The sequence below is a fragment of the Podarcis gaigeae genome, assembly GCF_964106915.1.
Source record: "Podarcis gaigeae genome assembly, chromosome: 5".
Lineage (NCBI taxonomy): Eukaryota > Metazoa > Chordata > Lepidosauria > Squamata > Lacertidae > Podarcis > Podarcis gaigeae.
In genome coordinates, this window is record NC_139681.1 from 20,383,690 (window position 1) to 20,411,672 (window position 27,983).

General features: G+C 42.8%; 1 protein-coding gene across 20 annotated transcripts in view; it reads left to right on the forward strand.

The window, feature by feature from the left end:
- The window catches only part of ZMIZ1 (zinc finger MIZ-type containing 1), a 377,100-nt gene that overhangs the window by 318,798 nt on the left and 30,319 nt on the right, over positions 1–27,983 (forward strand). For 14 of the 20 annotated variants that reach the window (XM_083738291.1, XM_083738293.1, XM_083738280.1 and 11 more), the window contains 4 exons: positions 3,572–3,707; positions 20,214–20,282; positions 24,574–24,688; positions 26,030–26,247. In XM_083738291.1, coding sequence (XP_083594417.1) covers positions 3,572–3,707; positions 20,214–20,282; positions 24,574–24,688; positions 26,030–26,247 — 538 coding nt within the window. The remainder of the gene's footprint in view (positions 1–3,571; positions 3,708–20,213; positions 20,283–24,573; positions 24,689–26,029; positions 26,248–27,983) is intronic. The other 6 variants (XM_083738281.1, XM_083738283.1, XM_083738282.1 and 3 more) reach the window with 1 other exon arrangement.

Here is a 27,983-nt window from a genome sequence, read left to right on the forward strand (position 1 = left end):
TTTTCTTTCTTAATTCCCCCAAAATGAAACACTTATCCAGAACCATCAGTTAGCATCCCAAGTTTGACCATGTCTTGAGTCAAAAAATTGGCCACCTCTTGTGCCCATCAGCCTTGCGGATTATTTATTGTAGGACTGTTTTAAAACTGTCAACCTTTCCCTCTCCTGTGACATACAGAGGAAGCCTTGGTGGCTGAAGGATTGGGGTGGCCAGTGGGGTGGGGTGGAGATCAGGCTGTCTTTGAGTGCTTCAGCCAAAAGGACAACTTTCTTCATTTAAGGGAAGGAAGTCAAGAGGGAGATGGTTCTTAATGTTCAGTTCTGCAATGCCGAAAGCAATGCAGCGTAGCAATGGGCTGAAATCCAGGCATTAAACTGCAGCAGAAAGTAGAGCTGAGAGGGTCCATCTGTAAAATCTGCTCTCCTGTTTTATAAAGGAGGGGGAGGGGGAAAACGCAGCTGCTTGGCTGCTCTGTGTGAGAAGGAGAAACTGACTGTTGGCACCATCTGCGGCTGTCCTTTGTGCTTGCTGCTTTATCTGTTCATTATAGTGTGATACTGAGTTTCTCGTGCTTTGAGTTTCAATGAGATGAGATGTGCCTAAATACAGTTGGAGCCTAAAAAGCGGCAGCTAAAGCATGCTAAAGATGAATAGAGTAATCTGCAAATTAATTTTCTGTTTGTTTCATCTTACTGGAATGGGCAGAGCATGGTCATGTTCTCCAAAATCCAGCTGCACCAGATGGGTCTGTGGGTGGCCTGTGTGTATTCAATTTTCCTGGGCCACATGCAGCCTGGTACAGTGGAGGCAGGCTTCTGTAGCAGAGAGTGGTCTGGAAACTCTTACGTTTCCTCCCTGTCATTCTTCTGCGGCAGTGGGAGAAGATAGGATATGCTTTTGTTTCCGGTCTATGCTCATTTAATGTTCAGTCACAAAGACTTTGGAGGAGGTGGAAAAGAGCAATAACGACACCATTTCACATTTCAGTAGGGGAAAAGATTCTTTGCAGGGTTTTCAGTCCCACTGTTAGATACGTTCAGGACTTTTTAAGAGCATTGTTGCATTTACTGTTTTATGTCCCCTCATTATTGCTGTGTAATCAACACACACACACATACACACATAAAAACACATTTTAAAAGAGACTTGTGGCTTTGGACCATTTTGTTGTTGATAAACAAAATTGTAATTATAACCAGGGAGCAGGCAAGAAATAAAGGTGCTTTGGAGGAATAATCACATGTGGGTTGAATTCTGGGGGCCAAGGTTCCCTTCTGTCTCTAACTAGTACACCTGCCAAAAACCGAGAAACACTAGCCAATGAGAGCACAGGATACTGTTGCCTTGGTTGTTGCCCTCTGTGGAGAGGCTGGCCTCCTTCAGTCTTTGCTGAGGATTAGTGTAACTGAGAAACTCAGTTTTTGGAGTTGTTGCATTTAAATGCACTTCTGATTTATTCATTTTAGCTGTTTTCAGTGTGCTTTTAATGCTTTGGCATAACTATGGGCTCATAGTTAACATGGAGAGGCAATTTATGAGTATTAAAAATAAAATAACACCAGTTAAGTTGAGAGGCATGTGCTTCATGTTGCATTGAAGGACAGCAGAGTGGGAGATCATGCAGAGCTCCTGTTGATTTCTGTGATGCTTGTGCAAGAGAACTTCCCCAAGTACTTGTACTCCAGGACTGAGCCTTTGCTAACACATGGAGGCCATTTCCCCCCACCATGGATGTCATAATATTTCTGCCTTCATACAAATGTCCAGAAATCCCAGAAGTAAAAGATGGCAATGAGTAATTTCAATCTCTCTCTTCCTTGAAATTCTTCCTTTAACAAAACCCAAACAGCCACCTACCACAAACACAGATGTATGACGCATCTACCTAAAGGAGGGCCATGCTGTGATGTTTCACAGCTGCATTATATATGAATCAGATATTTACTTTCATGGATATTGATCTCACCTTGATTACGCTGGGTGAGGGGAAACTTTCTTTCAGCTAAGCAGGTGGTATTCTGCTGTTGCCACTCCTTCTCCTGCTTCTCCCCTTGTCTGTCTCCCACTGCAAAGCAGGTTTACTGGCACTCCTTTGCAGATTCATGTCACAGAATCATTAGACTGCTTCCTCCTTTTATCTTTATTTGTCGAGAGCATTATATGCTCACATTTGAGGAACAACTCACCCCTTGCATCAAAGCTACACTTAAGATGGATGGTTTCCATTCGACACCACCGTAATTGCGTTCAGCTTGCGTGGAGGTACTCTGCATTTGCTTTTATGCCAACACTGGCTGCATTTACAGTTTTTCCAGAACACTTTGTTCATTTCTCCCCCTGCTTTCCCCCTCAGAACTCAAGTGGCCACAGTGTAATGTTAGATAGTGATTGTTATCTCCAGGCAACATAAAAGAGAGGGGAAAGAGGGAGGGCGAGTACCCTTTGTTGCTGGCACATTAGTAATAATGTGCCAGGGATAAAGGGTGAGCACAATTTTATCAAATGCTTGTTGACAGATTCTTTGGCTAATAGAGAGAAGGAGCTCACAGTAGTTCTCTCTGCTTAGAATGCATTAGTCCAGAGCATAGTGTGCATGCTGTCTTTAAGGGATTAATCACTAAAAGTGCAGAGGGAATATAGAAATTCTAAAAGAAAGAAAAAACAGTGAGCTTCCTCACTGAGCAACCCCTTCAGATGTTATATCTACCCATTTTTAAACTAGGGACCAGCAACTATTGAGATCGAAGTTTCTTAACTTCTTAATCAGTGGGCATGGTGGCATTTTCTCATATCCAAATCTGTTTGTCTGGGTTTGTGACATCATCATGCTGACTACATGATCTCTGGGGGTCTGGGACCATGTAGCTGGCAAGAAAATGATGTTGAAAGACATGACAGTGGAAAATGGGGGTGGGGGAGGAGTATCTGAGGAGTTGCCAAAGCCTTCCTTTCATGCTGAAAATATTTTGCTTTCGAAAAGTTGGCACAGCCCATGAAATGTAGTCATTTCTCAGGGTGCTAAACACTAAAATAAGGCCTTGCATTTTTAAAATTGCTTTAAATATTAACTGGAGACTATTCTGATTTCAAATAAAGTGGTAAGGCTAGAAAGGACAGAAATGAAGGAAGAAGAGGCTTATGGTACACAATTTTGGTGGACCAAGACTGTTTTAATCACCAAGGCAAATGAAATTACAGCAGAATACTTCAGGATAAAGTTTAATAAAACAGTTTATATCAGAGATGAACCTGTGGCACTCCAGCTGATCTTAAATTCCAGCTCCCATCAGCCCCTGCTACTATAGCCAATGGCAACATCTGGGGGGGCGCGCTCGCACTCGCAGCTCTCTGCCCCTACTAAAATCCACGGGTTAGGGGGCGCAAATTACTTGCCTTGCCCCGGGTGCTGACAACCCACGCTACGCCACTGGCCAATGGTCAGGGGAGATGAGTTGCTTGTTTTTTTTATTGTAAGCATTATATTGGTAAATATCTAAACAATATTCTTATCCATCTGTGTGTGTGATGCAGAATTCATTCTTCCAATCGCTTTTGTGATTTTGTTTCCAGCGCTGCTCTCATCGTGGTGTGAGGAGCTGGGACGACTCTTGCTGCTGCGTCACCAGAAAAGTCGGCAAAACGACCCTCCTGGGAAACTCCCCATGCAGCCGCCCATGAGCTCCATGAAACCCTCCCTTTCACACAGGTAAGTCCCATGCAGGCCTTTGCCCTGCAAGAGCACACACAGCATTAGTTACTGTGATCGGTGGTGTAACTGGAATGCCTGCTGCTAAGTAGGGGAAATAGCTGCATTTTATATGCAGGGAAGAGCGATAGAAATCCAAGCATCTTCAGAAGCTTGGCTATAATTCTGCTACGTTTGCACCAGGCACTGATGTGAAGTGCATGAGTATGTGTTCTGATCAAACTTGAACCTCAGCCTCTTTGGATTCCACATAGCTGAATTCCTCTTATTTAGTAAATTATTTCTTATATTTCTGATCTGTGTGGAATGGCCATGTTCAGATGTATTGGTGGCCAGGAATTATACTTGGGGAGATGAGCCAACGCACAAGCCTCTCTTCTCTTCCTGGAGTGGAGAAACAAACCCAGGAGCAGCTGGTTTAGTGTTAACATGTGAACCAGAGCTTATGGTTTGTTTCTCTCCAACAAACCATGAGTACTGGTTCATACGTAACGCTAAACCAGCTCTCCCAGGTTATGTTTCCCTGCTCTAGGAAGTGAAGAACCAAGTGGAGATTTCTTCAACTGCATTCATCAGCCAATTTCCCTAACCATGGATTTTGGCCAGCGTTGCATGCAAATGAGACCAATCAGTATAGGGGGTTATGGAAAGGAGTGAGTGGCTCCAAATGCTTGCACTTTGGCACTTAAGATGGAAATCCAAGCTGGAGAAGAATTGGCAGTTTTGCCCTGCGTGGTTCTCTTCCTCCCACCCCAGACAATGCTATGCAAGCTAATGGAGTGGCTTCGTTCCATTTGTTTGTGTGGGGAGTTTGGAAACCTTGCATGACTGAAATATGAGGATGTGGGAGGCAGAGGGGCCTCCCTCCACATGCTGAGGACCAGGAGGAAAGGAGCCCCTCTTTCAGCCTCAGGTTTTGTTCCTGTAGGATTCCCCCATCCTTGTCAGTTTAGGCTAATGGAAGAAAACTTCTCCACTAGCTTGTATAGGGATGGGGTGGGCAGAGCAAATAATTTTCCTAAGCTCTTGGATTGGGTTTGAAAAATAACCTGAGATATTCCCCTCCTAAATAAAAAGATCTCAGGTTTTCTTTCTGTTAATTCAAGGCATTCGGAGAACTTGCTTATTTCAACATGGTGCCCTCTTTCCCCTTTCTCTGCTCCATCCTTTGAGCAAACAAGCAGGTCGAGAGAGCATTTGGAAAAGTAAGCTCTACCTGAAACTTTCTGAATCATTTTTGGGTGATGTACCCTAAAAAGCAGAGGTGAGATCAGCAAGGAAGTGGGTCTGCAGCACCCTCCACTCTCATTTGGCCCTGCTCAGAGTCCTTGGCCGCTCAGCTCACTCACACCTCTCTCTGCCTTTCTCTCTTGTATCACTTGCTTCCCCCTTATTTCCTGCTGTAGCCCCACCATCCACTTTGGATCCTGCATTCCGCAGGACTAAGACTCTCCTCTTTACTTGCTGATCCACAATCCCTCCATACACTTAACCCTATCAGCAGCACAAGGTGGCAAGGTTACACCACAAGGCAGGAAGGGTCCCCACTTTGTCATGAGAGTCACTTAACCAAACCCATCAAATTTCCCTCTCTCTGTGGTCTTTTGTTACAAGCTTCTCACTGAGGATATTCTGTGATCTGCCCTCATTATAATTGTACTCAAAAGATCAGAGTGTTGTCCTTTTTTCCTGCTGCCTAGTCAGTTACCTGGATTCCCTCCCCTCTCTTTTGCCCCTTTCCTTCCCATGCACATTTGAGTGATGAGTGAAAAAAATCAGCAAGAACATAAGCTCACAGGGGCATATTTATTGCATGTTTTCTTAAATATTCCAAAGTTACAGGAAAGAGACCCAGTTGCACAGAATGGAAGCTTGGCGATCCTTTTCTCCCCGTATGTGTGGTGGTAGCTCTAGGACAAATAAAGCTTGGCGAACTGGCTAGAAGTAGGCAGCCAGGCAGTTGCATGAATATAAAATATATGAAATATGCCACAAATGTTGATGGGTGCCTGGCAGAAGAACTGAGGGCCATGATCGCAAGGAAGTGATGTCCACATGTTCTAGCTGACAGTTATATTAAAGAGTTTACAGTACCTCTTTCTAAGGATATTATTAGCTAGATCTTTTCAATTCTGAAAAAAAATATGTACCATATTTTTCGCTCTATAAGACGCACCAGACCACAAGACTTTTTGGAGGAGGAAAACAAGGAAAAAAACATTCTGAATCTCAGAAGCCAGAACAGCAAGAGGGATCGCTGCGCAGTGAAAGCAGCAATCCCTCTTGCTGTTCTGGCTTCTGGGATAGCTGCGCAGCCTGCATTCGCTCCATAAGACGCACACACATTTCCCCTTACTTTTTAGGAGGGGAAAAGTGAGTCTTATAGAGCAAAAAATACGGTACTTTTTAGTGCCCTGAAACCATCAATATGTTACAGCGACTTTCCAATTTTTGGTGACATTCACACATTCAGATTGATTGTCAGAGGCAAATTCTGTGAATATTTGAAAGCTCAAGAATACATCTTCAAATGTTGACAGTCACCTGTCAGCATGCAGTGGTGAATGTCTGAAAAGTAATGACATTTCTGCATTTGGACATTCACACACATCATCTGATATTATCAACATTCACGTGAGAATGTCAACATTCAGCACATTTTGCACTTGTACCATTTCCCCCCAGAAACTTCGTTGTGTAATGAGCATGTGATTTCTAAGGTCTAAGATAACAGCATTCAGTTATACAGCTGCGGATGTTTATATTAAATATACCAATTATTATTGCTATAATTCCCAGATTAACTGAAACAGAAAATAGTCTGTTCAGAGAAAACAGTATCTGAAGTATTTTATGGCCCCCAGCTGAAGTGTAGATTTAAATTCTGGAGGCAGAGTTGCTTAGAAGACAAAGCTTTTCTGTAAATCTAGTAAGTTATCTTAAGAGAGAACTGGGAGTATTGTTGTTTTTTAGGATTTGCAGTCTTAAACTCAGAATAAATGTTCAAGTAGCTTGTGGGTTATGTGTACTGAGTGAGCTCTAGAAGGGGTACAGAACTGAAAACAAATTGTGGCCTGGCTATGCATTGATTTCATTGGATTGTGTGTAAACTACATTGGGGTCACTTGCAATTAAGGGCAATATAGAATTAAAAAAGAAGAAGTTAAAATTGCTGAATTGTGCCCAGTATATTCCTTTTGATCCTAAAAAATAATGAAAAGATGAAAAAGGAAGGTCTAGCATGTATATTTTGCATTTATGTTGTACATTTGAAATGTTCAAAACAATTCCCATGCATTATCTAAATTAGCCCCACATCAGCCAGGTCAGTTTGCAGAGGAGCATGAGAAGGCTTGACTAAAGCAAGAGAGTATGTGGCAGAGACAATATTTTAACCAGGGTGAATGTTATATCCAGCTCCAACTGCTTCAGCTACTACATGGTTTCTCTGCAGACCTTTGTGCATTTAGCATGAAGGTCTGAAGGGGATTTCTAAGTGCATTCCATTGAACCAGTCCACGATCAGGAACCCTGATAAGACAGGGAAGAGAAGACTTGTAAGTTCAGAGACTTTGGGGGCAGGGTTTGTGTGCCCCACCCGTAGTTCAACCCTTTGCATGGTCAGGTGAAGACCTAGAGATGCTTAATGTGAACTCAATTGGCAGCAGGTAATTAGAGCATAATTTTCTGCTGAAATCAAGCTTTTAAAAACAATTGTAAATTAAAGAAGGCAAGCGCACACCAAACCCTGTGCTGGTTTCAACAAGAGCATCTACTTAGTAGTCATTCAGAGCTTTGTACACTTAGGAAGGTACTTGTTGCAGCTTGTATAGCACATGTTAATGCTTTGCAGTGTCAGTAACAATGTCTGCAAACACACAGCTATTCATTGCAGCATTTTCTGTTATCGCAAGTCTTTTTGGCTCCTTTTTTATCTCCTATCATCCCCAAATTTGCCTTCAATATTAATTAAATGGCAATTTCCTTACAACCAGTGATCGTATTTGGATGCTTTCGTAGAGAAATCAGAATTGATTAAAATAAAGAGATGAAGTTTTTTTTATTAAAAAAAATAATACAAGTGATTTGATTCCAGAGGTTTGATAAAATTAAATGAAAGATGAAATTAACTACTAATTCAGTTAGGGGCTTTATTATTTATTAGCATTATTAGGCATCCATGAAGTTCATCTGAAATATCATTTAGGTGTCCTTTTCAAGCTTGAGGACAAGGAATGGATTTTGGCCATTTCACTCCCTTTTGCTTTAATATTTTTGTACCAGTCATAGGAAGAACCCCCTTGATTATGTGGTTTGTTGAATCATATCTAGACCATAATAACCTTTTTAAAAAATACAGAAAGAACCATGACCTGGAAGTGGAACTGTATCCACAGCTGACATCAGTGCTTACAATTCATAAGCTAAAATTAGACTTACTGCATTCCTGTAATACGTAAACCATAGTTTATTTTGGTAAAACCATTTGATAAGCACCTGCTTCGCTCTTCCCTTTTCCTCAACTGATAGTGAAACTGAGAGGCTGCATAGATCTTGATTCACAACACATTTGAGCCTACAGAAATCAAGTGCTTGATTGCCAAGTTACCTACTACTTTTTGAAGACTTCTAGAAAAGGGTGGGCACAATTTGGCTAAAATTGAAAGGAAGTTAGGGGGTGGGACTTGGTGGTTTTCATTAAGGTCCCACTACATCCTCGTCCCCCCCCCTCAAAAAATAATAATCAAGCATTCTCTAGTGTCTAGATTAATCAAGCACGGAGAACATTAACTGAGAAGATTAATTTTGTTGGGTGAATAAATGTTAAGAATATACTTATTTGGCGAAGGGGTAGGCTGCTTTGGTGCTGTTGTTCATCTGTATTTTTTTTTTTAAAGGGTGAGAAAGAAAATATTAAAATATGGATTCTAATAATGAGTTGTAACATTGTTAAATGGTTTCCTCTTATGGCCCAATTCAGTTTTGAGGACAGTAAGTGATTTGCAGTCAAGAAAAATGGTTACGTGAATCTATTCGTGGTTTTCCTTCACATGAAGTGATGTCCAGGCCCTTTTCAGACAGGAACACAACAAGAGTAATAATGTGTTGTGCATGCCCTATGTCTCCGCCTCATATAACACATGAAGACCCATGTTTGCTTGAATGAGGAATCTACCTGCGTCTAAGATGCAGGTCAGATTAGGAAGCAGGTGCAGGTGGGACTGTCCCATTTCCTGAGGACTCGTAACTCAGGGATTCAAGGCATGTAGTTGGGAGCTAAGGTGCAGAGCAGGACTGGCCCAAGATGTTTAGCCACTGTAGGCAAGATGTCCCCCTCCCCACTATGCCAGCCCCCTCCCTGCTTCCAGCCCCACCACCGCAACTGCACCCTTGCCTTAAGCTGTGTGTGCGCTGCCACCACAACACAGCAACAAGGACACAGCAGTGAGGGCAGCAGCACTGTGGCAGCAGCTGGTTGTAGGTCCGCGGGGCTGACAGCGGCAAGGAGGCTGTTGGATCTGCCTGCCAAGGCAAATGGCTTCACCTTGCCAGAATCTGGTAGGGATAGCACCTGATGGGTCAAGAGCCATGCCTGGCTGTACACGGTAACTCAGGTTTGAATCTGGGGTGTGGGTGTGGGTGTGGGGTGCTTATAGCAAAAGAGCAGGTCATGACGATAAAAAGATATGATAAAATACCCCACAAAGTTAATTAAACATCTTTAAACCAGCAGGCATAATGCAGTTCATTCATCTGATAAACCAGGTGGATGCATTTGGCTATGTACACACTCACCATTCCTGAAGGCCTGTAGGAAGAAGTATGTTTTCTGCTGATGCATAAAAGTAATCATCCAGATTTTAAGGGATGGATATTCCACAATTGGCTTGCCACCACCAGGAAGGCCCTGTTCCAAGTACCAGGTCCCCAGATTCCACATATAGCAAGAAGGCCTTTCCTGGCAGATCTTAAATAATGGACTGGGCAATGCAGAGATAATTGCCCCTTCAGATAATGGATTCACAGCACTCAGGACTTCATATGTCAACACTATAACTTTAAATTCAGCTTTGTAGCGTATATGAAGTCAGCACATACCTTTTATAATTGATGTGATGTAGCTGTGAGTGGTCAAATCAGTCTGGCGGTCGCAATTTGCTCTGGCTGTGATCTCCAGGCCATTTTCAAGGGCAGCATCACATTGAGTGGATGTGGATCTGGGAGATCAGATTCTTACTCTGCCAGGAAATTTCATGAGTGACCCTGGACTAGTCACACACTTTGAGCCCATACCACCTCACAGGCTTGTTGTTAAGGATAAAAATTGATAGCTCCCATATATGTCACACTGAACTCATTGAAAGGACAGCACATGAAGCTGGTGAATATGTAAAGAAATAGAAATAGAAATAGAAATGTGATAATAGATTAATGTTGGAAAGAACTGATTCCAATAAAAAGTTAGTTACTGCAAATGATTAAGCTATTAAAATTAATCTAAAATAGATTAATCAGCATGGCATGGCTGGGTTTATGTAGGGGGGGCAAAAATGCTAAATAATAGTGTCTTGTCTCTTCTTTTCAAAAGCTATTTTTGCTGTTCTTTGGGCATGCATACTAGCATACTAGCTGGATTTACAAACGCAAGTCCATCAAACCCTTCATTCATGCTGCCTGCTATACCTTCTCTGATTCACTCTCCCTGTAGATCATCCTTCAGTTCCCTGGTTTCTGTGCAGAGCTTTTTTCTTCTTCCTCTCTCTCTGGTTTTGGAGGCAAAAAGAAAAACAAAACAAAACCCAGAAGTGGAATCTGTTTCAGTAGCTCCTTTCCTGATTGTTGTAGCAATTGCTGACCTCCAGGCACTATGAATAAACAGCAAAGCTGGGAACAAAAGGATTCTTCTGGCTGCCATTATCTCACATTAACATAGCAGAGGCACTGCGGTGTGAACAATGCCATTCCCATTCACCGATAATCAGTGAGTTCCTGGGCGTTTGGATTACCAAGGCAACAGGCAATGGTAGAATACTGGGTGGGTGTCTTGGTTTGGTTTTTAAAATTATTGTTATCCTCATTATTGAAGGATCAACTGGATATAGAATCCTAAGGTATTTTGATAAGTACAAGTAAAATTAATGCCTTGCTACTTAACGGGGTAAACGGAGAAATTTCCTTTGAATGCTGGCACATGGGTTGAATAAATCATAGATGAAACAGGGCTGGCTGATGCTGTGAAATGCAATAAAGATGAAATTGTGTATGTCAAGCTGCAAATGATTGTGAGGCATTTTTAGTGTCTTTGGAACACAGGTAACAGGTGGGATGTTAATTGCAGGTGGGATTTGTCGTAGGGGGGCTGTAGCAATGTGTGTATGTGTATAGTCTACCTGAATGCCGGAACTGAGTGCAGCATTAGAATCTTTTTTTGGAAGGGGGGGGGGAGTTGATCTATCCCATAATTTGAAAATATAGTAATAAATAAATCCAATATCTGGGGTGCATTTTCTGTAACAACTCTCTTCCTTTCCAACGTAGTTTGATCATTTTCCTAGCATGCTGTGTATGTTTTTCTGTGTAGAGTTTACATGGGCACCAAGCATTTATGGGGTTGGCCTCAGCTATACACTCTTGGCTGGGCTCTAAAGAGTTCTTTGGGGCACACTCAAGAACTTGGGCATGACCACTGGCAGATGACTTCTTTGGCTTTAAACAGCAGACACCTGTGCCATATCACAAACTGCTTTTGAAAGCCCCTTTCAAAAGTGGAGACTGCTGTTTGAGAAACACAAGACCTTTGGTGCGTAGAACTAATTGTGCCGTTCTTTGGATCCCAACTGCTTTGCTTCCAAATCCAGAATCATCCAAACTGAGCTTCTAAAAAAAACTTCAACCTCTTTCCCTAATCTAAATTTAAGAGGACCGTGTTCTGCCATCTGCTTGCATGATTTATAGCATCTTATTCTCCAAATGGATATACCAACAACCTCATTAGGTCAAGGTCTTTATTAGGGTCAACTAAAGTATCACAAAATGGTGAGAAACCTTTTGAGTTCTCCATAAAATCAGGCTGGATGTTAAGCAAAGAGGGAAGACAGATGGGGTTGGGGAGAAATAAGCTGCAGTGGTCACAGTGTTTAGACAATGTTTAGTAACCCGATTTCCAATGGAATGGTATACTCTTGCTTCAGTGCTCATACTTTTGCTTCATCATTGAAAACATTCTCTAATAGAAAGAGTTGGCAGACTTAGACCACATCCACAACCCAGTTCATTTTGTTTTCATGACTTTCCCCTAACTGTTAAGTTCCACATTATCGTTGAACTTTCACATGATGTAAAAGCCACTTTCGGAACTCTAGTGGAATATAGTGGAAGTTTCATGCTTATTTCTGTGTTATTTGCTTCCAGAAAAAAACACTGCGCACATAATATGGAAAGGAGTGCTATATTCCACAATAGTTCTAGAAGTGAAATCTCAAATATAGTGCAGAACTTAACAGTTAGGGAAACATCATGGTGGATTAAATTGTCATGGGAATGCAGCCTTAGTTTCTACTAGGTGCTCTGCAGGTTACACCTAAGGATCATAATGTTTGCATTGGTTACAGTGAGTTTGTTCTTGGCTACAGCTTGTGATTAGTGAGGAGAGAGCTTAAGTATAAGCCCAGGTTTGAATGAGACCTCAACTTAGCATAGTGTAGGAGTTAAAAAACACCAAGGGAGGAGTAATGTGGCTGTATACTGGGAGCAACCACATAGTTTGTCTGTCTGATGTGCAATGCGGAATTTGCTAACGTGGCATACCTTAGAACATAAACATGCAAGTATTTCATCAAATACTGTGCTTAGGCTTTGTAGGTCTAAATACACCAAATCTGAGGCTAAGGGGGTGTAAAATTCTGAGCATTTTATGCAGTGGATAAAATATTGAACATGGTGAACCAAGAATCAAATACTTGCTCAACCATGAAGTATTATACTACATTTTTATCCTACTTCCCCCTCCAAGGAGCTCAGAGTGATGTACGTGATTACATATTTATTTTCACAGGTAGAGGTAGAGGCAGAGGTATCATCTAGTGAGATTTATGGTTGAGTGATGATCTCCCTGGCCTAACTCTATTATTGTACCCACGACACCACACCAGCTGTCCATCAGAATAGTGTGTGGCTTTTGACAACTCACTCTCTTACATCCTAGTCTCACCTCAGAAGGTTGTTGGGAGAATAACAGAGATAAGGGTTGTAAACAGCTTTAGGAAAAGAACGCTATAGAAATAATTCAGATAGGGACACAGAAGTCTCTATTAGATGAAGATTAAACAAAGTACATGTAAGAGACATGTGAATGAGTTTTACAGAAACAGTTTTATTTGCATATCTCTCACCTGCACATAGTAAAAAAAGAAATTCCTCTTTTCATTTCATTGATAGATATTCTAAACATATTCACTGCATTTATCTGCAAAGAATTGCTAGGTGTGCCTCTAGCATCCCCTTTACCAACAGCATCTTACTAGCTCATTACTTTGTAACTTTCGGTTGGTCCTTCCAGAGTTGTTAAGTTTTTGCTTTTCTTTGGAGCCGTATATTAATGCAGTCAGAAGATACAATCTTGCCATGAGGCAAGGTAAAGCCACCATTTTGAGGGCCAGACTTGGAGCAACAGAAGGTATAATCTACAGCAGTGTTTTTCAACCACTGTTCTGCGGCACACTAGTTTGCCGCGAGATGTTGCCTGGTGTGCCGTGGGAAAAATTGAAAAATTCAAAAGATTAAAAAAAAATTCAAATTTTCGCACACTAGGCGGGCGCCGGACTGTGTCCTGGGTATGGGGGGGTGGGGTTTTTGACCCCACCCTCGGCCAGCAGGGGCACCGATTGGCGCTCCTCAGGGGGACACCCTCCACTTTTCTGATGTCCGGGCTGTGATTGGTCCAGACTCCAGCCTGGACCTATCACAGTAGGACATCATCTTCCGACTTCCTCCCCGCCCAAGGACAGTGTGCGCAGCAGCGGAGAGAAGAGGACGTCACGACTCGAATCACCAGGAGGACTGGAGAAGTTGTCATTTTATTTCTCTTCAGTCTCCACTGAATGCCTTGACTGGGTTAGGGACCCTTATAGCTCAGCATCAGTTGGTGGAAAGGACATGACTTTACAGGAGCAGGAGGAACTAACTGAACTGAGACAAAATCGTGGTTTCAAGCTAAGATTTGCTGACCTACCTTTGGACAGTTTTTGGTTGGATACTGCCAAGGAGTTCCCCCTTCTGGCAAACAAAGCTATTTTGACATTGCTCCCATTTTCCACTACATATCTGTGTGAGATGAGCTTTTCAAGCATGATTGCTATAAAAACTAAATACAGAGACTGAGAGCTGTTGCCGAAGAGCTACGTGTGTGTCTTTCTTCAATTCCAGCCAGAATATCAGCTTTGTGTTCAGTCAACAGGCCCAGGTTGCGCACTGAATAAAGTATTTTATAATTTTTCATATTTCTGTTTACTTACTATTTCATAATAAAGTAATTATAAAATACTTTATTTGTGTTTATTTGATTCCTATTCAAGAGAATTACTTTATATATAGTCAATATAGGCACAGAGTTAAAATTTTTAACATTTTCTAATGGTGGTGTGCCTCGTGATTTTTTTCATGAAACAAGTGTGCCTTGGCCCAAAAAAGGTTGAAAAACACTGATCTACAGAGTAGTTATCCTCAGCATTTTCCATTTGTTTTGTTAAGGCTTGCACAAGATGCTCTGCGTGGTCACCAAAATGTCCTGGACTGACCCTGCAAATGCCCAGATAACCCACTGCGGGCTGGAACCAGTCCCATTGCCTTTCAGAATGGCACTTAAAAGGCCAATACCTCAGGACCATTGGTTCAAATGAACGAAGCCATGTGCTGCAGTGCAGTAGAAGACAACTTCCTCACCTCAGTCACTGCCTAAAGGAAAATTCTTCACTGCCCTCCTCTAAGTGTAAGAGTCTGACTCTAGTCAAAAGGAATTCACCAGTGGAATTCTCATGGAATTGTCATCCTGGAACTCTCCGCTTCAGAAAGCAGAAAGGCACAACAAGGCCACAGCCACACATATATTTTACCTTACACTCTCTAGACCCATGCGCCAGGGCAAAACAAAAATAAAAAGTGCTCAGACACAGACCTGCAAAGCCCAGACCTGTGGCTAGAAATGCAGAACAAAGCCAAGTGTGGATGAGCCCTTAGTCACAGTTTTCATCACACACTATCTTAAGATGCTGGCAGGTTTGGTTAAGATATACCTGCTTCTCTTTAGTGAACAGGAAGGTTAATGTCCGGTGACTTTTCCAGCGTATTGGGTCAAGTCCATGTTTCAGGCATGTGTAAGTGAGAGCAAGTCAAGTGCAATTCTAATCTCACAATCATGAGAAATCTGTTGACCTGGTTACCATACATCACAGTTAAAGAGGTTTGGTTTCTTAGTTGCTGTCAGTGTACAGATAATTCCATCATTTCTTTCCTGAAGTCAGCTTACTCTTCCTCTGAAACTTTTGAGCACAGTTGGAATTTCTTAAAATGAATGTATGATGTACTAGTAGCAGGAACAGTTAAATGGTGCAGAAAAATTTAAATTAGCTTGCTTCTGGTATGTTGTAGTTCACTGCAGTTCATTTTTGAGGTGTATATGAAGAGATTTTCAGAAAAGAGTCAGTATATGTTGCTTTATTATAAACGTGCAAGATGACCCGTAAATGATGAGAATGTTTGAAGGCTGCAGCATTTAAAATCTGAAGTTTTCAGATATGTAAATAGTGAGATGAACACAAGGGAGAGGGCGGTTTATTGAGTGCTGCTGTCAGTGTGCCCTTAAATCTATATTGAGAAACTTTTCTTCATTGCTATTCCTAGTAGGATTGGGCTCTTCCAACTGAAGGGTAATATAACAAATAAATAATAATAATAAAGCATCTTCCAAACATAGTCTGTTACCTTACTTTTTCTCTCAGGTTGTGAGGTTTGTCTGCTGACTTTTTTTAAAAGATAGAAGAGTATCCGATTCTACCATTGGCAGTCCAATTCAGCAGGAGTGGTTTTCAGTCTTTCTTGCTTTAGATAACACTTTGCCTAACCATTTGAATGTGGAAGAGCCCCATACGTCTACAAAGGAACCACTACATTTTCCTGAAGGTTCTGAAGGATATTTTAAAGCAGTGTTTCCCAAACGGGGGCCATATGGCCCTCAAGGGGGGGCAGGATATCCCAAGGGAGCCACAGGTGAAAAGGGGTGGCAGAGCACAAGACTAGGGCGTCACAGACAAAAGTGAGAAGTGAAAGGAGGGGGAATCATTTAAATCCTGATTGGCTGGCTATCCACTTGGCCAATCACAAGCATGTAAGGGGGCGGCCCACCAAGGCCTAGCACTCCTTTTTGCCATGTGAGTTTTCTTGGAGCTGTCCTGGTTTGTTTCTGGCAGAAGAGGGCGATAGCTGAGGCTCCTGTTTTGACCAGTAGAGCCCGCGATCTAGAACCCCCAAGTCAGGTAAGTGGTGGGTTGTTGCTGCCGCCAGTGCTGGGCAGATGTTGCCAAGGGGCACAGGGCCCATTGACAGCGTCGGCCAGGCTCTGCAAGGTGTGGGGTGAAATCGACCCCAGCACCTAGCCGAGCAGGGTTGTCTGGTGCTGCTAACTTGCATCTAGTAAATAACTGTCTACTCAGAAGAAACCCACACTGAGTTGAGTGGGCTTTACTCCCATGTCAGGGTGTGGAGGACTATAGTGTTTTATCTAGGCAGCCAGGGCTCCTCTGGATGACAATATCTTTTTGCACCAGGTCAGTGAGGAGCGCTTGCTTTTTAAAATTCTCTCATATATACAGAACTCCCTGTGTGCCTTTTGGACTGTATCTGTAGATTTCCACCTCTGTGTCAAATAACCACAGAGCCTAGGGCTTGCCGATCGAAAGGTCAGCAGTTCGAATCCCCATGACAGTGTGAGCTCCCGTTGTTTGTTCCCAACTCCTGCTAACCTAGCAGTTTGAAAGCACATCAAGTGCAAGTAGATAAATAGGTACCACTCTGGTGGGAAGGTAAACGGTGTTTCCGTGTGCTGTTCTGGTTCACCAGAAGAGGCTTAGTCATGCTGGCCACATGACCCAGAAGCTGTCTGCAGACAAATGCAGGCTACCTCAGCCTATAGAGCAAGATGAGCGCACAACCCCAGAATCGTCTGTGACTGGACCTAACGGTCAGGGATACCTTTTCTTTTAATAATACATGGATCTCCCTCGGGAGGTTGTGGACTCTCCTTTCTTTCTAAGCAGAGGTTGGATGGCCATCTGCCATGGATGCATTGCTGAGTTTCCTATATTGCAGGCGGTTGCACTAGAAAGTTGACCCTTGGGGTTCCTTCCAGCTCTGTGATTCTATGTTTTTCTGCTTCAGCAATATTTCATTATGTTGCTATCATTTTATGTAATTGTATTTTTTATAAATTATTTTTTTAAATATATAAAATGTTCTATTTACAAACAAAACATTTAAATCGCTACCTTTCTACCAGTAGGGCAGGGGCATGGGTGCAGCCAGGATTTTTGTTAGGGGGGTGGGCAGAACCTCAGATTTGTATCGATTTTTACTTACTGGGGGACAGCTGCCCTGCCCCCCTTGGCTATGCCCATGGGGGGCACAGGAAGGAAACAAGGTTGAAAGGGGGCCATAGTCAGAAAAAGGATGGGAAACACTGGGCATTGCCCAGGCCCATTTTTGTTAGGGAGGCCCATTGAATGAAGCATGCTACCAAAAAATCTCATGTGGCTCTGCATGGCAGGGATGGATTTGGTTGTGATAAAGATGTTGTCTTGGGCAGCTTGCCCACATTTCATGATTTTTCTCATTGAAGAACTCTAGAGGTCCCCAGAACACAGTTTGAAAAACACAGCAATAAAGAACCAAGCTTTTGAAGCTTTCGGTGGTTTTTAAAAGATGGAATCTTGACAAGTACAATTTTTTCTCAGTCCTGCAGCGGTAGTATGACTTGTCAAGCTGCATGCGCCAAAGTTTCCTCTTCTGCACAACTGGTACAGAGACAAGAGAAATGTCTTCTGTAGCATCTTGTCATCTAAGGCCCCGTTCTGGCATTCTCCTGGCAGCAAGGAAGCTGCTGCTTTTCATGCTGCCCTAATAATGCCTGGAGCCCAAGGCAACCTGGGAGGAGTCAGGGATTCAGCTAGTTCCTACAGCAATGTTGCCTTTACTGGGAGCTGTAAGGAGCTGCCTCATTGATTAGGATTCCCAGCATAAAAGGAGCAGTGCAAGGAGCCAGTTCCAGAAGGGACTCTACATTTACCCCTTTGCAACAGGATGTATTACAGAGCACCCCAAGGTCCTCACCTGAGCTCAGTGAATTTGAGTAGGGTGAGGAAGGGACGTTTCTAGTAATATATAAATTTTATTTAGACACAAAAGGGATGAGGGCAGTATTTAAGCTCACAACAACCTTGTGAGAGGAGTTAGGTGAAGGAAAGGTGAGTCACCCATGGCTCATCATAGATTTGAACCCAAGTCTCTTGGGTTAAAGTTCAACACACTAAGCAATACACCACACTAGCTCGCCTCAAACTTAGTTAGTTTTATCTTATATTGGCAGGTTTCTTATAGTTCAATTCTTTAGAATGATTTTTTTTTTAATTTCAAGTTCCTGTTGAACACTCTAGTCTAGTGTATCTGGTCTGGTCACAGTACACTGGTTTCAGTCAGTGGCATATGACGCATAAGGGAGAGATGTGGCTGGGGTCTTCTTCAGCTATACCTGGTATCTCCTGGCATGGGGATCAGGTCCACTCTAGTGCTCACTTTGTCCTCCACCTTTCCCCTGGCCTCCTTTCCTAGTTCTGTCTCTCTCCCCTGACCTCCCATCCTGCTTTCCCCCTATCAAGCTCCCACTTCGGAGACAGCGGCTGTAGCTCCCTGAGGCAGCCCATGCCTTGTACATGGTTCAGTCCCTGGCATTTCCAATTACAGATATCTGGTATCAAGGCTGTGGGAAACGCATTACTGAAACCCTGGGGAGCTGCTGGCAATGAGTAGTCAACACTGGGCAAGATGAGCTCCATATTAGGCAGATTTTCATGCTTATATGCTCAACTGGTCTGTCATACACATACACTCTAGTCCTCTGTGCTGTTTCTCACTTTGCTTCTGAGAAAGCCTCCAGTCTTCTTGGCCCACCAGGCAGAGTGAGAACGATGGCACAATCACTTTACTGGGCCTTTCAGAATGCTCTGCACTCCAGCACATGCCTGTCTGAGCCAGCCTCTGGCACCAGCCCTCACAGTTACGGATTAACTCTACTCTCCAATTGTTTTACTACCTGCATTATTTGTTTCCCCATCAGAGCTGCTAAGTGGTTAATGTCCAGTGTTGTGACTCTGAGATTAATACTGTTTTTCACAGATGTCTTTGGGAATGTCAGATTCCTCGCGCATCAATCCACATAGTCTGCAGTTTAAAACAGCAACCTCAATATTTCTTTCAAAGTGTTTCCCTTGTGTCTTGGGGCAGAACTACATATTCTGGAAGCCGTCCAGAGTGGCTGGGGAAACCCAGCCAGATGGGCCAGGGTATAAATAAAAAAGTATTATTATGAGCAAGATGATAGGTATCCCCATGTCATGTATTCTCCCTTTATACCTGTAACATGTAGAAATGATGGCCTTGTGTCATGGTTGCAGCATTCCATGTCTTTCTTCACTCCCAGTCCATGCTGTTGGCTGCTGCTGCTGGCAGTGCTGGATTTAGGGTTGTGCGGGATGTTCCCCTGCACAGGGCACGCAAAATGGCAACAACAATTTATACGAGTACCTACTGAGAAGATCAATTTAAAAAGCAACTGCACCAAAAGTAATTACTGCGAAAATAATAAATATTGGGGGGGAAGGCACCAAATTTTGCCCTTGCTCAGGACACCATATTACCAAAGTCTGCCCCTGCTGCTGTCAAACGCAGGGAGGGGCACATGATGATGCCATGACATGGGATAAGGAATATTATATGTTGCAGGGGGAAACTTAATGTGAATATGGTATTTTCAGAACAGCACCCCCACGCCCCCCGTATTGTGTAGATACATATCAGACTGTAGCTTATTCTCTCTGTGTTAGTGAGTATGTAACAAAATATTAGCAATTTATCTAGCTTTGTGATTTGCTAATGTGCTCCTTTTCCTCTTTGGTGGTAAAGTAACGGAGGCTGATTAGATAATACTGCAATTTTCCTGTTTGAAATCAAAAATAAGTTGGATGAAGTGAGGAAAGCCAAGAGTGAGTGTGTGTGTGTGTGTGTGTGTGTGTGTGTGTGTGTGCTTGCCTGTCCATTGTCTGGAGTAGCTATAAGCATAACTTAGCCCCAGGTCATAGATGACATCATTGTGAGGACCACATGCAAAACAGGGTAATCAATGTGCTTTGTTAGGGCTTTCAATTTTTATTCTGGACCTACACTTTCCCTTCTGATTCATAGGTGCATATGTGACGGCTGCCATCTTGACAGACCCCAGAGATTGAAACGGGGACCTCCAGAGCTGAAAGCGTGAGTCTCTACAGCTTGCGCTAAAGAGCCAGGCTCTGAAATAGGCTGTAAAAGACTCCCTTGTTCTCTGTGGATCAGCCACAGAAAGGGATAGTTCATAGATAGATTTACCCATAGCTATTCATCCCCAGGTTCTTTCTCTGCATTTAGTGCTTCAGGAACAGTTCTCTGCAGTGCTCTGTCCTTTGATAGCTCCCTTTGTACCACCAAATCCATGCTTCATGTTTCAACCCTAAGGAAACTCACCAAAAGTTGCCTTTACTCCTTCACTGGCATTACCAGTGGGGCATGTGGGTAAACAGCACCAGAGCAAAAAGCTGCTCTCGGATCAAAGGTGTTTTCATAGACAAGATGTGCCAGTGTGAATAGGGAACAGTTACAGTGACTGTACACAAAGTCAGACAGAAATGTCCTAAGGACATTTCAGATAGGGTGGGGTAGTTGTTTAATAATGGAGACTTGTGTCTTGCCCTCTCACTAAGCCCCAGGGGGAGAAACAACATTTTTACTTCACTTATCTTCACATAATAGTTCTGTGATGAGATGGGTCACCATTATTTATGCTATACACATAGAGAACTAAACCTGGGAAAGGCCATTCACTGAGTCTAGGGTTGCCTAGGGATTTGAACCCAGGTCTCCTGATTCCACCCTCCAGCCCATGACCACTGGAGTTTTCTTAGCTAATTTTGGGAGGTGTAAGGAGCTGTGCTTACCTGCAGTGCATCTTGTTAGCATGAGACTCCAGCAAACCGCCTAGCAGGTAATTGCAGGAGTGGGGTATTAAAGAACAGAACCACAGTAAATGTGGGCATTATGAAGAGGGACTGCAGAATATGTGAAAGCATTACCCTACAGTGAAGCATATAGACACTAGAGTGTTCTATAAAAGAATCAAGGAAACACCGGTTGCAGTGACACTTAAGAGACTCAGACTGATAGAACACATTAGGCTGCCAAATTAAATTTCCAAAGCCTAGGTGCCTCTTCTCAAAAAGCAGAGTTGGGAGACAAAAGTTGTGTGTGGAAGTGGGGCTTCCATGCCCCCAAACACCCTCTTCCATTGCCCTTGCACCCCGCTCCATTGTTTCTCCCCTTGCCAATGTTCTAGACCAGTGGTTCCCAATTGGTGGTCCGCAGACTGCAGGGGGTCCGTGGCACCATTCACATGACGAAACCTACTACAGAGGTATCAGAATTTGCAAAAGTAGGGGTTCCATGGCTTGGCTTCTGAAAAATGGGGGGGCACAGAACTTAGCTAATTGGAAACCACTGTTCTAGACACATGACTGAAACATGATGCTGACACTCCAGATGAGAAAAAAATAGCAGGGAGAATTGCAGTGGGGAAGTAGCTGGCAAGGAAAGGATTCCCTCTTCCAAGACACCCCTTCAGTAGAGAAGCAGCTAGGAGGCTGAAAAGTGAATTGGCTGTACCGTATGGTCCCAGACGATGAGGAAAACTATTGTCCCAGCTGACTGCAAGCAAATACTTTGTTCTTGATCTTGCAGTTTCTTTAATTGTTTGATTTTAGTGCTTTACTGTGCTATTGATGGAAGGATTTTGCTACAATGTTTTCATAAAATCACACTGTGGTACAAAAACTAGTATCCTGATTTTTGGCACATTTACTTGATAGCTTTTACTAGGTAGCAAGTTTCAGTATTCACAGTGCAACCTATTTCCATGTTGTGTGCAGTATTCCCTAGGTAAAAATTAGTCTGAGAACGAGGGTCTAAATAAAAGTGTTGACGGACGGATTATTTTCAGTCCTTGGTGTCTCCTGTTACAGCTTCATCATAGCAACACCTATTATAAGTCTCAGGTTGCATTAAAGTGGTTGTCTTCAACCTTTCTGTTCATCTCAAGCCCCAATCTGTAACATGGAGTCCACATTTATGTTTTCTCTTTCTTTCCTTTTTCTTTAAAAAAAGAGAGAGAGAGAGAGAGGATTGTGATGATGCCATTGGTACAATCCACTTCAGGTTACACAAGTTGAAAGCCAGTGTATCAATGCTTATTTAGGTTAGAAAATTATCCACAATAGCATTGTCCTCCAAAGGAAAGTTAATGTTAAAACTTCCCCCATTGTTACTCTTGAGAAGTCAGCCTGTTTTTAAGTTTTGGAGGAAGCTAAACACCCTTTAAATTGTGTTTCTGTTCCCATTGCATCCCCTCCAGTCATGCACAATATCCATTTCAAAGGGATGCCCTCAAAATAAACATTTGCATTCTTAATTATGTATCATGGTTAAGAAGATGTTTCAGATCCAGTTTGTTTATTCCATTTGTATTGTTACTTTTATTTTTGTCCATTGCTCATTTTCAACAGGTAGGACCTCCTAGGTCAATTTTGATTGTGAGCTGTTGGCATGTTTGGATCCCCATGCCGTGTACAAAGAAAACCTAACTGCTGGTTTTTAATTATTACACGTACACTCTCATTTCCAAGCTTTATGTAACACACATTTTGAGTAGGAGTGCTTCCATTATCTGTAATAAACAGCCTCAAGTGTTCCAGCACTGGAAATCATAGCAACCAAAGTTAGCAGAATCGTAGTTCAACAAAAAGATAGCTTGACTTTGCCCAGTACCATAACCCCTGTATTTATTCATCACATTCATACCTGTCTTCAAAGGTTATTTAATTTATACATATTGGAAAGCTTGAAATTTTATATTTTACATTCCTGTGTTAATGGCTTGCACCTATTTAAGTTTAAAAATATGATATGCATGTATGCCAATTAACGCAGAGCAGACGCACATCAAAGACCAAGCTGTAAGTTGCAGGTTATGAGAATACAGTAAATAAATAATAATACATTTCCAAGTGGATATAGTGCCTGTGGGCATGGTCTGTTCACATCTGCAAGTGCAGCACTTGTGCATCGAGGAGGGTCCCAAGATAGCATCCTACAGCTCTGATTCCCTTTCCCATTCATGTGTGAACAGGCAGCATGATGAGATGTTAGGCGAATATTGGGCTTCTTATGTCTACCATCCAACTCTCTTTTGTGCCTGATACAAGAGGAGGGAGGTGAGAGACATGTGCAGGCCTCCTGTTCTCCTTATTATCCCATCAGATTGACTGTGCACATGCCTGTAGATTTGGTGCTCCAGAAAGCTCTGTTTAGCTGCATTGGAATCAACCATACATCTAGGTCCTGCTTGTGGTGCAAATGGATTGTGACATTTGTAGAGTTTTCTACCATATTTGATCACCTACATAGCAAGGTCATAGGGATTTTTTTAGAGTATGTTCTTTATGTCTATATCAACCTAAGCTCACAGAAAAAGATGGTAGATCTATTTAGTTGTATGCATGAGTTTATTTTATTGTGGGGGTGGGCAGATAATCCTGGCTATCATGTGTCACAAAATACGTAATTTTATTACATCAGGGTTTTATAGTAATAAAAGCTTTTATGCAGCGCTTTTCGAATGTCCAAAGTGCTTTGAATATATTTTATCTCAGCATATGTACAACAACCCCTGTAAGGCAGGTCAGTGTTGTTATCCCCAGATTGATGATTTGGGATGATGGACCAAAAGAGAGAAGACCCTTACTTTTTAAATTCATTGCAGACTTCCTGTTTCACAGCTGATTCTTAGTCTGTGTACCACAGTAGCTCTCAAAGAACACTTAATAGAGGTTTTTGGGTGTGCTGCTTATGCAACGTGTGAGAGGATGCCCTCTGAATTCTAATTTTAGCTCATGTAGCAATTGCCGTTCCTTTAAAGGATTGCTGTGAGCCAGTGCAGGAAGAAAGAGCTGGAGTCTAGACCTGATTGAGCTGGGACAAGGGAGCTAAAGCCACGGTGGCTCAAGAGCTTAAAAATAAATGACATTGGCAAAGCAAATGTATCCAAGCATCCACTTTGCTTCATGTGTTGCTTCAGTTGCTAAAAATCCACTTTCGCAAATTTATTGCCATTTGCCACTTCTGCAGGTAGCATAGTTTCAAAAGTGAAACTCTTCATGCTTCAACTAATTTCATTGCCATTCACCTCCATAATCATTGTCATATGCATTTGTGCTTCACTGCCAAACGTATTTCTTCCCTTCGCTGATGCAAAAGCAATTGCTCTCCTTGCAACCAAACAGAAGCTATTAACTTTGTAAATGTTATCACTGTCAGGCAGTTCACCAAGCTAGTGTATTGGCTGGGGAATGAAAATTAAAAGATTGCTCTTCCCACCCAGCCCAAGCACTCCTTTAAATTATAAAGTATGACTTTATATACTAGGTGTATCTCTTCTCCCCCCTCCCCATTTTCTTTTTTGCAGTGATGGGACTTTCCCGTATGATTCTGTTCCTTGGCAGCAAAACACCAACCAACCGCCAGGCTCCCTTTCAGTGGTCACTACAGTATGGGGTGTGACTAACACCTCCCAGAGCCAGGTAAGCTTCATTTTGTGGCTTCTCTCCTCGGTAACCATTCTTTGGATCAGATACGGCAGAACTGCTGGAGGCTGGAAAAAATAATTCCTGGGGCCCTAGGAGGCTGGCTTGCACTAAACCTACCAAGTTCACGTGTCCCAAACAAAACATAGCTATCCTATGAAATTTCTGCTTCTCCAAATCTTGTGACACACTGCTCCAATTCGTTGTAGGATGGGCACACAGAGATGTGCATCTTTAACATAATGAAAATGCATTATATGGGAAAATTGCTTGCAAAGATGTATATATTAGAAAAAGGAAAACTGCAAAGTGACTGGCACTGTGTGAAACTGAAATTGACAGATCCATCCATCTCTACTGGGCCTAAATTTGGCTTTCAAACAAGGCCTGCCTGCCCGTAAGGGAAGCCGAGGCAGCTTCCAGCAGTACCCCACCAAAATCTTGTGAGATCTCATGTACTCTGTGAGATCATGACCATCGTCATCGCTTTGTGTGACCCCAGTAGGGGAGGCAGCAGCAGGGCAGGGTTGCCCCTTCCTGTTTCACCTCAGGCAGCAAAACGAGGCATACCCATGCTCTCAAAGGCAACTAGTCCTGTAGCCTTAGGATCTTTCAGTGCAGGTGTGGGCAGAGGGTAGACTACTATCCACCAGGGGATTTCAAGTGGATAACCTAGTAATTGCTGGTTGATGGGATTTAAAAATAAACTAAAGCTGCACTGAAAGCACGTCAGAGTGCAAGTAGATAAATAGGTACTGCTCCGGCGGAAAGGTAAACAGCGTTTCCGTGTGCTGCTCTGGTTCGCCAGATTGATCTTATTCTGCAACACATACAACAGCGATCACTTAATGCCAATTCATTATATATTTAACCTTTGAGAGATCCTGAATTTGCATTCTTGCTTTGCAAATGTAAAACACATTAGTGGACCATGGAGATTCTAGAGGAGAAAATAAGCAATCAGCAAGACTGAATTTAGCCATCCCTCTTCTGGGGACTCTTACATGGCTCCAGATAGCCCATGCTCTAAGATCACTGGATAGGTAGGGAGCTGAGATAATAAGGGTGAGCAATAAGGCAAGGTGCCTTAGACAGAGTCAGGCCATTGGTCCATTTAGCCACAGCGGTGTTTCAAGATATCAGGCTCCCCACCCCCACCCCTAGTCCCTCCAAAGATCCTTTCTCTGGATCTGCCAGAGATTGAAGTTGCAACTGTCTGCACAAAGGATACAACCTGACACAGAGTTACACCTCCTGTAACGGAATGAGTGCTGCTATCAGAGCTGTCAGAACTGTTCAGATGCCACTTCCATTTTTTCTTCTTCTTCTTTCAACCAGGTGCTGGGAAATCCTATGGCAAATGCTAACAATCCTATGAACCCAGGAGGAAATCCCATGGCTTCTGGGATGACTACCAGCAATCCTGGCATGAATTCGCCTCAGTTTGCTGGGCAACAACAGCAGTTCTCGGCCAAGGCAGGCTCCAATCAGCCGTACATACAACCGGGCATGTATGGGCGGCCCAATTACCCAGGGAGTGGAGGCTTTGGGGGAAGGTAAGGCTGGTTTGTGTAGGCTAGAACTTGACACTTCTCAGGCATGTAAGTAGGCAATGAATGGATGTATTTGAAGCAGGAGCAGCTTAAATGACAAGGTCCTTTGTCATACAACACATGGACCACATACACATGTCTAAGAGGCATATCATGCTCCCTCTGCTCGATAAGACATGCAAATAAAAACTCACCTGCTAGATCCAACCCAGCATTCTTTTCGCAGCAATTGTCAGTTGGATGCCTTTGGGAAGGGCACAAACAGGACATGGTGGGACAAGCTTTTCTTGTTGCTTCCCCTAACATCCAGAATTGGGTGATACAGTGCCTTTGTAGATGGAGGACCCATTTAATTCTCACAGTTAATAGGCACCAATGGATTGATTCTCTGTGAACTTGCCTGATCCATTCTTAAAGTCAGGGATAGGGAACCCAGGGCCCTCCAGACACTATGAGACTCGGATTCCCATCAGCCCAAGCTGACATGGACAGTTGTCAGGGATGATGGGAGTGGTAGTCCAGGAATATGGAGGGCCACAGGTTCCCCAGCCCTGTTTAAAGCCCACATTTAGTAGTGAATGCCATATTCATATAGATGTATACAGAGTATAATGTACGGTTAATGGATAATCATGCCGTCATATTTTTTTTTTCTGCTTACGCAAAAAGTCTGAAGGGGTTACAGTTAACTACGCCTAGTAAAGCTACATAGTTGCTTTAAAAAAAAAGGCTGTCTAGACTCAGAGGGAAATTAATCACAGTAGCAGGAAATGATTTGCAAATGACTTAGGTCAATCAATTAACTCTAATAAACACCTAAAATAAAGTTTTAATTAACTCTGAAATTGTGACACAAACCACAGTTTAGCCATGATTAACATTTTGCTAAGCTAGGAGGAGAAGGATATTGATGGATACAAGTACTGCTGCTTTGCATGAGAGAATGATCTTTGAATGTGACTGAATCCGAGGCCCAACAATACTGTGCTTGCGTTCGAATTGTCACCACAGAAAATGCATCTGACAAAACATTGGTCTGAGATGGTTATATTTATCTGCATCGTTCAGAAACAATTCAGGCACACCTCGTTGATTTATGTTTATGCAGACTGATGTTATCAATCCATGTTGGCACACCTAGACCTACCAATTAGCCAAACATGCTGTCATTGCCCCCACTGTGGAGGGGAAGAAGCCCTTCCTTCCTCCAGGTTGCCTGGAGATGTGGCTGGTGGGATGCCTGGTGAATTTTTCTGGAGCCACCACATTTCTGAGAAAATATGCAAATGGATCAAAGCAATTCCCTGCAAAAGTTCTCAGCGGACGGGAGTTACAGAATTCATGAAAGGGAACAAAAACAATCTGAAAGCTGGGACTGGGGTGGGTTTGGGAATTGAGTATGAATGTAAATAGTACGTTTGCAGTGGATACTCTTGGGAGGGGAGAAGAGTGGAATTTGCAAAGGATTGCCACCTAGAATGAGGTGTGAGAATTAAAGTAGCAGAAGAAATCAGCAGAGAAGTATAAAGTGACTCAATTCTGTGGGGGGCACCATTCTATTTGAAAGCATCCAGAGTTATGCTGCAGTTGCAGAATTCCCTAAACTCTGTACAGGGATTATCAAATATTGGTATATATCTGTAGCATCTCACTTTCATTCTGCACATCTCTCTCCCCCCCCCCCCCGTATTGTGTCTGTTATAGTCCCAAATGTAAGCTCGAACACTGATGCCTTTTAA